Genomic DNA, 10,733 nt, shown 5'->3' on the forward strand with positions numbered 1-10,733 from the left:
CTGCGTCCTGCTGGGGCAGCGGTGGCATCACCGTGACCTCCGGTGATCGGCTGGGCTGATGCCGACAGCGTGGTTGGGGCACTCGGGGTGATCCTGGCACAGCCCCACACGGCAACGGGATCCGATCCTGCTCAGAGCCCTGCAGGAGCAGAGCCGTGACCCTCTGTTCCATCGTAGGCAGGATCCGGCCCTGCTCCTCCCAGCCCGCCGTTCCCGGGGCGTTGCTCCTGTCCCCATCAAACGAAGGCGCAGCAGCCGGATCTCTTCTGCTGCGCCTCGATGTAGTCGTGGATCTGGAAGCGGGGCTCATCTGGCAGCTGCATCGCTCTCTGCTTCAGCTCCCTGGGGACAGGGGGGACGTGTCACCCTGTGGGGACAGCCTTTGCTCTGCAGCCCACCCTGCACTCACCGGGCGATGGCCAGGAAGGCCAGCTCCACATTCATGCCGGTCTTGGCGCTCGTCTCCATGAAGGGCACCCCATATTCCTGCGAGGGCAGAACGGGCCCATTAGTATCCAGCCCTAAAACAGCACTTTGAACTGCACCCTTCCTGCATCCCCTCCCTGGTGTGTCCCAGTGCTGTGCTGCCTGTGCCACACAGAGCATGGAGCACAGGAGGTGGCACAGCTGTGAAGTCCCCAAGCCGTGTGCCAGTGTCTGGGGCACCATGGCGTGCAGCAGGGGATGTGGCCAGATTAGGTTCAGGTTCAGCTCACCCTGGCCAGTGAGGCTCCATCCTCTGTCCTCACCATTCTCTCACTGCTCACGTCGGCCTGTGAGAGAAGGACAGCATCACCACTGTGCCCTGTCAGCATCGGGCAGCTTCCAGGAACTCCAGGAGCTGGCTTCAGGGAGCCAGGAACCCGCAGTGCCCAGAGGAGAATGCCGAGCTCATTGAGCATCTGACACCTGGTGGCATCTGGGATAGGGAGCATTCAGTACCCAGAGGGACATCTGGTACCAAGCATCATTCTGAATTCCAGGAGGCAACCAGGGGAAAACTCAGTTTCCCCCTCAGTTTCCCAGTTGGACACTGTGTACGTGGCAGCGTTTGAGACCCCAGGAGACAATGTGGGACACGGTTGGGCATCTGAGATCTGGGGACGTGCATCCGGGATCTAGCTGGACAACCCGTGCAGCAGCATCCCAGACTGGGAGCATCCGCACTAGGAACCTCCCACACCCGGCGCTCAGCCCCGTGCTGCCCTCCACTGGCTGCCGGGAACGCGGCCGCCCTCAGCCCTCCGGCACTTTGGGGTCACCTCCGTGCCTGGGAAAGCCCGGCAGGGAACCCCAGGGCCCCGTCCGGCCGTGGGGACAGCATGGCAGGGAAGGGAAGGCGGGAGGTGAGGCAGGACCAGGGCACGCATGCACCTTATTGCCCAGCAGCATGATGACCACGTCCTTCTGGGCATACTCGTGGATCTCTGTCAGCCAGGCCTGTGGGGACAGCAAGAACTGCGTTGAGGTGGAACCTTCGCCCCACACAACCCAGACGTCCCCAACCCCAGGGACAGACACTCTCGTGCCAGGCAGTGGGGACACTCACGCGGATGTTGTCGAAGGACATTTTGCTGGTGATGTCGTAGAGCAGGAGTAGGGCTGGAAGGGAAGGGGCAGAGGGCACGGATGCCGCAGGGCAGCACACGTATGGGGCTCAGCCCCGCCGACCCCAAACCCACCTTGGGCATCCCTGTAGTAGGCGTGGGTCACACTGCGGAACCGCTCCTGTCCTGCTGTGTCCCAGATCTGCTGGGAGATGCCCCAGTGAGGGTGGGAGGGGACGTCCCATGGCTCAGCCCGGTGTGGGCTGGGCAGCACGGCTGGGAATTGCTCATCCACTCCCAAAACTCACCTGCAGCTTCACCTTCACCCCATCCACAGCCACCACCTTGTTCTGCAGGAGAGAAGGACAGGAGCTTGTCAGCACGACGTGCATCCCGGACTGGAGCTGCCCAGTGCAGGGCTCTGCATTCTCTGCTCAGGGCATGGAGCTGAGCTGCCCAACTTGCTTCAGATCTTGCTCATCTCCCAAGAGCTCCCTGTTCCACTGGTGAGCCAGCTAATGACACGGCAAACCCCAAGGCACACCGACCTGCCCAGCAGCCGCAGCCCCACGCCTGCAGCCCTCACCCTGGCTGTGGGAAACCCTGCAGGGTTGGGCAAGTGCGAGGTCTTGCATGAACTGCAAACAAATGTGTATTTATTTGTATGTTTGTTTGCTCTTATGATGGTTGCCCCATGTAAAGCTTTGCTCAGGAAGCACTGTGCCTCAGGGGCTGCTCCTGCTCCAAACCCTGATCCCACCACCCCCAGCACAGGCTGGGCAATGAGTGGGGAAGGCAGCTCTGGGGGTGAAGCAATTGCTGCTGTGAATGCAGAAGCACAGGGACTTCCTTCTAGAGGCCGGTGTGGTGCAAGGGAAAAGGCAACTTGCCCAAAGAGTATTTTCAAGATCTTTTAAAGAATGGCACTTCCAGTGATGAGTGTAAACAATTTGGTTGCCCAGAACTGTTTGAAGTGGAAATGCAGGCAAGAAGGGGATGACAACAGTTGAGGGATAGCTCAGAAAATGGGCACGGGACTGCTCCCCCCCCGGCTCTCAGCCCGCGTGGTGCGGACCGCTCTTCCTGCCTGCATGTTACAAGGCTGCATCAGCTGAAGTCAGCAAACAGAACGAGACGGGGGGGGGGGGGTCTGTGGAGGGGGGGCAGTTGGACGAGATCTGATGGCCTCAGCAAGCAGGATCTGCTGAGAACAACTCCTCAACTTGGAATTCTGGCTCACACATCCAGAACTGGGGCAGGCTGCCGTGCTCTCACCCGGAAATCTATGCCCACGGTGGCTATGAACGTCCCGGAGAGAAAGGCCCCGTCTTTGAACTGGAGCAGGAAGCAGGTTTTCCCCACGCCTGAGTCTCCGAGTAACATCACCTGCAAGACGGGCGCAGGGTGAGGTGTCAGCAGAGCGGCCCCTCTGCCCCGACCCTGCATCCTTCTGTCCCCAGGGCACGTCCTTCTGTAGGGCACCCAGGGTGCAGCCCCACAGCGCATCCCGATGGAGAGGAGCAGACAGTGGAGAAGGGAAGGGATCCGCTGGGGACGCAGCACTGAGAAGTGCCTCCTGCCTGTCTCCGGAGCATCTCCAGCCTTGAACTGCCCGTGGGTATGGGGTTACATGGGGCAGCCCCGTGCCGGTGCCCTGCTTGGACAAACCTTGCTGGATTCCCAGGGCCCTGCCTGCCACAGACACCAAAGCAAACATGGTGCCTTGTCCCCTCCTGCAAAGCAAACAGGCCCCAGCCAGGCACTGCCTCACTCCACCCAGCACAGCTCTACGCTCTGCCCCGATGCTGTGCTCCCCTCTGTGCTCATCCACTGCAGCCCTTTCCCTCACAGCAGTGAGATGCTGCTCCTCTTGCCCCCTGCCACTCCTCCCCCCCCTCAGCCCTGCTCCTTCCCAGTGCAGCAAGATGAAGCGGATGGCCCCAGGTCCCCCCCGGCCTTCATCCCCTCATTGCCCCCCACCTTTCCAGCCAGCTCATAGTCCTGCAGGGACGCTGGGGGGATCCCGTTGCCCCCTGCTCCACTCATGGTGTGTCTGAGCAGATCTGCGGAGTCCCGGCCCTCCCTCCTCCTCCTCCTCCTCCTCCTCTTCCTCCACCTCGGGCAGTGCCTCCTGCCGGGCTGCGCTCCGGCCCTGTTACCGCCCTACGCGGGATGAGGAAGAGGAGGTGCAGCCGGATCCCTGTCCCAGAGCGCCAATGGGGAGAAGAGGCCGCTCACCCCCAGCTGAGCAGTCCCCTGCCCCACAGGGATGCTGCAACATCAGTGGGGGCTGCGGCATGCAGGGTACGGGCTGCCCCTGCTCATCCCGAAGCTCACTCCGAGGGTGGGGGCACTCCAGCACTGCGGGCCCCCCCTTAGCCCCGAGGCGCAGAGGAAGCCAGCGGCGGCCGTTAGCAGGAAGCCACAGGCTGCGGCGAGGTGCTGCGCCTGCGTCTTGCACAAGATTAGTGCTGGGGCTCCTGTCCCCCTGCGGGACCCTCACACAGCCCCCAGCATCCTCCACGGACCTTTGGATCACCTTCATCTCACGCACAATCTGGGAAAAGGCCAAGCGTGGGAATAGGAGAGGTCCCGCAGGGGTGGCTGGGCACGGTGCGTTACCCGAACATCTCTCTCCGCAAAGCCCCATCCGAGCCCACGCGTTAAGGCTGCTGGAGGCACGGCAGGCGGTGCCCATCAACACCTCCGATTGATTTGCCCCAGGACCCCCAACCCATCTCCACAGCGGTCCTTCCGATCCCATACTGGGCCGATCCCAGCGCGAATCCGTCGGCCCCGCCGGGATCAGACACCCCCGTTTGCGCCCCCGGAGCCGCGTCCCGCGCTGCTCCCCCAGCCGGGGGCGGGCACGGCGCGGGGGGTCCGATGGCAGAGATAACGCCCGCAGCGGCACCGCCTCCAGCCGCAGCCAACCCTTCCTCGGCCCCTCGGGAAACGCCGAGAGATGGAACCTGTATTTCCAGTCCCGTAACCGCTCGGGCCGAGAGGGGGGGACGCAGAAGTTCCGTGCGCTGTGCTGCTGGGGGGCTGCCCGGAGCTGAGACACGCGGAGCTGCGCTGCAGGGCTCACCCAACATCCCCACACCGCTCGGCCGCAGCCTACAGCAGGCCGTGGATGGGACTGGATGGGGACAGGGAACGGGACTGCGTGCTGCCGGGCTGGGTGGAACCGGGCTCAGCGGGCCGCCTTTGGGGAGCACCACGCTCCTCTGGCAGCGCTGCTGTGAGCTGAGCTGGCCGCGTGCCGCCGGAGCTGCTGCTCTGAGCGTCCCAAGCAAGGAGCGAGAGCCCGGCCGAGCAGCACTGCGTGTGCTGTCGTTTTTCGTGAGACGAATGAGTTGAGGAGGTCTGCTGAGCCCTCTGCCTCTCGGGGGTACGGCCCTGCATCTATCCCTGCTTCCTTGGCCTGAACAGAGGAGCCAGCCTGCCTTGCCACACCGCCACATGGGGCTGCACGTGAGGTCCTGAACTTGGGTCTCTGTTTCCCAGGTCTGGGGCCGTGTGCCAGCCCTGCTGCCAGCCCTGCAGCAGCACTGCAAGTAGTTCTGGATGGCTGCTGAGAGCGACTGCCAGCACTGCTGCCATCTGCCTGAGCTTCCAAGGGCCTGGAGCTGCTCACCAGGGCACGGCCAGCTGCTGCAGGACCACTCTGTGAGCAGCTGCTGGGAGCAATGGGCCCAGCATCACTGGAGCAATGGGCCCAGCACCACTGGGATCAACGGGCATTGCACCACAGCAGGTTTCACAGCATTAAGCCTCCCTCCACCCCCAGCAGCCCCCAGCACAACTCCAGCAGCACACAGCAGGCTGAGCTCTGCTCACAGTGACACAACCCCCCCCCCCCAAGTTCTCCACGCTTAGCATCACTGACACCAATGGAGTCGTTTCCTGATGGTGCACAGTGTTACCCAGCCCAGCACCAAGGGTTTGGTCCTTACCGTAAACCCAATGCCCACGGTGGCAGAGAAGGAGCCTGGAATGAACTTGCCCTGGTCAAACTGGACCAGCAGAGACGTCTTCCCCACACCGCTGTCTCCAACCAGGATGGTCTGCGAGAGATCAACGAAGTGGCATCAGCACATCGGGACCGAGCGTGCCCCAGCCCTGGGGCGCAGCACATGGCCGAGGTGCCGGCTTTGGGGGAGGAAATGGGGAGGGGTTTCGGGGGCTGCAGCAAATGCAGCGGGGGCAGCACTGCAGAGCCGCCAGCAGCCCCGCCGAGCAGCAGATCGCCCCCCCGAGCTGCTTGCTGGGCGCTGCACCCAACCAGACGGCTCATCCCGCTGTGCCCCGCTTTGCCGTCCCCTTCGGTCCCACCGCCCGCCTGGGGAGGGACCCCGGCACCCTGAGTGTCTGCAATGCACGAACTCTGCCCCGGGCTGAGCTCCGGGCTCTGAACTTGGAAGAGGAAATCTCGGTCTGCACAGCCCTGCCGAGAAAGAAGGAATCTGGCAGAGCTGGACCGGGTCCAGAATGATTTAGTGAAGAGAGCTTCTCCCCTGGCTGCTGCACACAACAGCCGCTGTGTGTTGTTAAAGCACGGAGCCTTTCTGGGGCAGCGCTGTCCTCACGCTGCATTAACGCTGTGCCACCGCAACGCTCTCGTTGGCAGCGCTGCATCTGAAGCAACGTGACCGTCACACACAGAGCCCTTCTGCCCCCCGTCCCATCGTGCAAACCCCCAAGCTCTCCTGCAAGGGGCAGAGCTGTTGTCGGAGGCTGTGCAGGTGGCAGAGCGGAGCACTGCCATCGCCTCCCGAGCTGCTGCTCCACATCCCAGGCAGCCCCTGCCCCCTCCAGCCCTGACCTTTCCCTTCTGTTCACTGCCTGCCCACATTCCTCCAAATCCCAGGCCTGAGGGAGACCAGCAGTGTGAACACAAACGCCTCCCACCCTTCTCTGCCAGACCTGGGTGTTGCTTGCAAAGCCGTGCATGCAGACGTTCCCATCCTTTCAGGAAACCGAGGCACTCTGAGCAATTTCCCAGGGACACGAGGAAAAGTAAACACTCTGCTCACAGACTTCTTGCTCAGAAGTGGACTTGGCCCCATCCTTTGGGATGTGGGAGTTCCCATGGCTGCAGCCATGCCTCCGCCATGCTCCATGCTCCATGTTTGTCCCTACCAGACAAACTTGCCCTACAGCTCCACTCCATCCTGGCTCAGCTCCTCATCCCTGCTCAGGATAAGCCCCCAGAGGAGCAGCATCCCACCCCAGGCTCACTCCCCCCCCCGGGGGTATTTCCCTGCCCACAGCCTCCCTGCTCTGCTCCACAGCCCAGGCACCCCCCCCCCCCATGCACAGAGCTGGATCTGCTCTGGAGATAACAAATGGAAACACATCTGGGGAGTTCAGTGCCACAGTGAGCCCAACTGCTGCGGAGCTCCGTATCCCCCTGCCTTGGCAGTGCCTCAGAGCAGTTCTCCTGCACCCAGCACAGAGCCAGGCCTTTTTTGTTTTCAGCCAAATGATTCTTTGGATCTGAAATAAAATTGCCCACAAAAACCCTCTGGGGACCAAAACCCGTATATAATTCCGGGCTGAGGGAGCTCTCACCATTCCCTGCGTGGGCAGAAGGAACTCCACCTCCCGTGGCCCCACAGCTGCTCAGCTGCTCCACCACTGTCCTTGCAGAGAAATGAGCACAACGTGCCGCGGACTGACAGCACTGCTGCCAGCTCTGCCACCCCACGGCTCCCACTGGGGGCTAATGCAGGCAAACAGCCCTGTGGGTTGGTGTGGGCTGCAGAGACACGGCAGAGCAATGGTGAGAGTGAGCCCAAGCAGTGAATGCACAATGACTTCCTCTGCCTGTGCTGGCAGTAACTGAGCAAAGAAGATATTCTGGGTTAAAGTGCCTGCAGAAGAGAGGTCTTACACGGCTGTCAAGGCAGCTTAGAGAGGAGCAGCTCCAGAGCCAGCCGGGTGGTATGAGATGGGGAAGAGCAAGCGCGTGGCTTTAGATTGCTTTTTCAGTTCAGTTTGGAGCTTAAGCACGCAGCAGCTGGACCCAAGCTCAAACTGCAACAGATGGGAGCACAGCAAGGTGTGACCCCAGCCTGCTGAGAGAGCACAGGGAGGGGACAGAACTTTTTGTGGCCCATTACCTGCTCCATATACAGGATGCAGGCAGCTCGTCGGGGCAGCTGGGTGCTGCCTCAAGCCTGTGCTGTGCAGGGAGCTGCAGCCCACCTTGCCCAGATGGTGCTGCATCACATCTGTGCCCTCTTTGCATGCACTTGGCCCACAGCCCAGGACCCTCTGCCAGCTGCAGCTGAGGCAACATCTCAATCCTGAGATGTGAGCTGTAGGGCTGCACATCAGACCAAAGCTGCCCTGGAGCATCCGGCTTCCAACCCCCCTCTAGCACCATGGATCACATCTCGCTCCCCGTTTCTTGTTCCATCTGAGCACCCTATGGAAAGCAGAAGAATTTGGCAATGGGTCAAATCACCCAAATGCAGAATCGGTCATTTTGTGAATAGTAAAAGTTTTCTGGAAAAGCCCAGAACAAACTTCTGTTACCCCTGTTCTGATTTCTTCTTGGTCTGTTTCCTCCCCAGACCTAGGGTTGGCCACCAACCAGAAATCAGTTAACCTTCGTTTCTGGAATGAGCTCTCCCCGGGTTTTTCAGCACGCTTGAAATGTGATTCCTTGGTCGGAAACCGTATCTGTTGAGATATTTGCTGCCTCACGTCCCAGGAGCAAGAGGAGAGTTGCTTCTGCATGACAAGCAATCCAGGCAGCAGTGACAGCAAAATCCCAAGGGAAATGACAGACAGTGTGGAGCTGGATGGTAACTTGCCCAGGCAGCTACCCCGCCTGGAAATTCATTTCCAACAGTGTTGATTCTTAACTGCAGCAGCTCCATGCTGAAGAGGAGAGAGTTAAGAGATTGCAAAGAATCGGAGTTTCTTGAGTCATCCCTGGAGGCACGTCCTATGTTCTCAGTGCACAACAGAACTGAGCGTGGTGGTAATTGATATTTTCCTGCTAATCAACGGCTGGGCACACTGCCCCGAGTAAAGCAGGATGTAAAATAGGCAGATTTGAGGTGAGAATTCGACCGAGCTGCCCCCTTTCCCCAGCTCCCTGGAGGTGCCCACGCCTGCACAGTCACACTTGGGGCTGCAGAGAAGCAGTGTGAGGACAGACAGAAAGAGATGCGTGGATCCGGCAGAGATCAGCATCTGCCACATCTCCTGGAGCTGCAGGGCAGTGCCAGCGCGGGGAGAGGATGCTGTGCTCCAGCAAAGCCTTCCGCAGACCCTGAGGCACACCCAGGCTTTGCAGGGACAGCAGCAACTCCAGTCATCCTCTGTGCAACGTGGAGTTATGAAACGATCCCGGGGGCTCCGCAGAAAACAACGATTTTAAAGCAAGAAGGAGAGGAGCAGACATCCCCGGCTCCCTGCTGTTCCGTGGCGGGGAAGTCCCATCTCCTTACCGCGGCCCCGGCGGGGAGCCCCGGGTGCAGCTCTCTCCGAGCAGCGCACAGCAGCGGGAGCAGCCGGACTGCGCTGCGGGCCGTGCCGCTGGGCTGGCCCCTTTCCAGCGCTCCCTCTCGTTCCTCTTTGCAAGAACGCTGTCGAGCCTGCAGCCCCTCCCCACCGCCACCCCACGTCGGGACCGAGCCGCCCCCATGGATGGACCCCGCGGGGGAAAGAGGAGCGAGGGGGAGAAGCGGAATGGAGTTTGCCGGAGAAGTTGAAGCGGTCGCCCGCCCCGGCGGTGACCCTCGCACTTCCCCAGCGTTCCCCCCGCGCCCTCGGCGGCTCCCCCGCCCTCCGAGCGCGCGGCCCTACCTTGTGCAGCAGGGCCTCGTTGTAGCCGGTGCCCGCCGAGCCTGCGGCGCGGGGCTCCATGGCCGGGACTCATGGGCCGGCCGCGGCCGCGGGGGGGCGGGCGGGTCCGGGACGCGCCGCTCCCTGCAGCACCGCGGACAGCGGCAGCGCCGCCTCCAGCACCGCGGGCAGCGCCCGGGTCCGACCCGCGCCGCGCGGCTCTGCGCTCCGCGCTCCGGCGCCGCCCCTTCGGGCTGTGCTCGGCTCCGTCCCGCTCTGCACGGCTCGGCTCGGCTCGGCTCGGCTCGGCTCGGCTCGGCTCGGCTCGGCTCTCTGCGGCCGCTCCCTGGAGCAGCGCCCGGCTCCTCGCCGCTGCCGTGTCCGCCCTGCCCGCGGCCCTCCCCGGTCCCGGGGGTTGGCGGTCCGGCCCGGGAGCCGGGAAGTCCGCGGGATCGCCCCTCGGCTCGGGCAGCTCCCGCACGACCGCCGGTTCCTCTCTCGTCCTCCCGCCTCCGCCGGCGGTTAAATTGCGCCCTGCCCCCGCACGGCCCGGGGCTCCCAGCCCGAGGGCGCGGCCGTCTCTCGCCCTCATACCGGGAAACGCTGCTCTCGTTCCCCGCCCCCGCCGCGGGAGCTGCCCGAGGGGAGCAGCAGGGCTGGCAGCTCCGGGCAGAGATGCTTCCTGCTGCTCCGATCAACCACTGAGCTGAGAGGACGAGGCCAGGTCCGCTGTGCTGATTGAGCCGTGCTTCGTGCTCAGCTCATCCTCACTCGGTTAGGGAGACCCGAACCGCACAGGGCTTCTCCATCTGACACCTCTCCAGCCATCAACCCATGCCGCCATCGGGCAGAGCACAGCTGCAGGGTCATCGGGGCGGTGGTTAGTGCTGGGCAGACTATTTCAGCTTCTTGGCAACCCCAGGGCTATCTGGTGCCCGGCTGCCCCAGCAGCTTCCCTTTGCGAACACACTGCATTCAGAGAGCAGAGGTAGGAATTTATTAGGAGGAAAAAAAAAAAAAAAAAAAAAGCAAAAAAAAAACCAAAACCAAAAACAAAAAAAACACACCCCAAAAATAACACAAATCGTGTTGAGAAACAAGAGGGATCTGTACCTAAACCTGGAGATGAAAGTAAATATCTAATTGAGATCCTCTTACTAACAACTCTCTTTAGAACAATCTGGTGCTTTTGATCAGACTGGAAACAAACAAACCTCTGCTGGGAAACTTATTTAAGTTGTGCTGTCTCTGTCCCTCCTTCCGGATCAGCAGACGGCCCCCAGCCGGAGGAGCAGACCGTGTTTCCAAGAGCCATCTGCACCCATTCAATTGCTGGTTTACTGTCTGTGCCTGACATTGCTAATTATATCTACCCATTAA

The 10,733-nt window shown here is 61.6% G+C and overlaps 1 protein-coding gene across 1 annotated transcript; it reads right to left on the reverse strand.

Moving 5' to 3' along the window:
* Positions 1-236: 236 nt before the first annotated feature.
* RAB37 (RAB37, member RAS oncogene family) lies at positions 237-9,434 on the reverse strand (the record flags this gene model as incomplete). The annotated part of the gene is made up of 10 exons (XM_079544241.1): positions 237-342; positions 410-486; positions 717-773; positions 1,375-1,440; positions 1,550-1,602; positions 1,683-1,749; positions 1,856-1,897; positions 2,823-2,933; positions 5,507-5,617; positions 9,375-9,434. 10 exons carry the CDS (start codon positions 9,432-9,434, stop codon positions 237-239), a joined length of 750 nt encoding a protein of 249 aa, XP_079400367.1.
* Positions 9,435-10,733: the final 1,299 nt, after the last annotated feature.

The sequence above is a fragment of the Tetrao urogallus genome (assembly GCF_951394365.1).
Source record: "Tetrao urogallus genome assembly, chromosome: 18".
Classification (NCBI taxonomy): Eukaryota; Metazoa; Chordata; class Aves; order Galliformes; family Phasianidae; genus Tetrao; species Tetrao urogallus.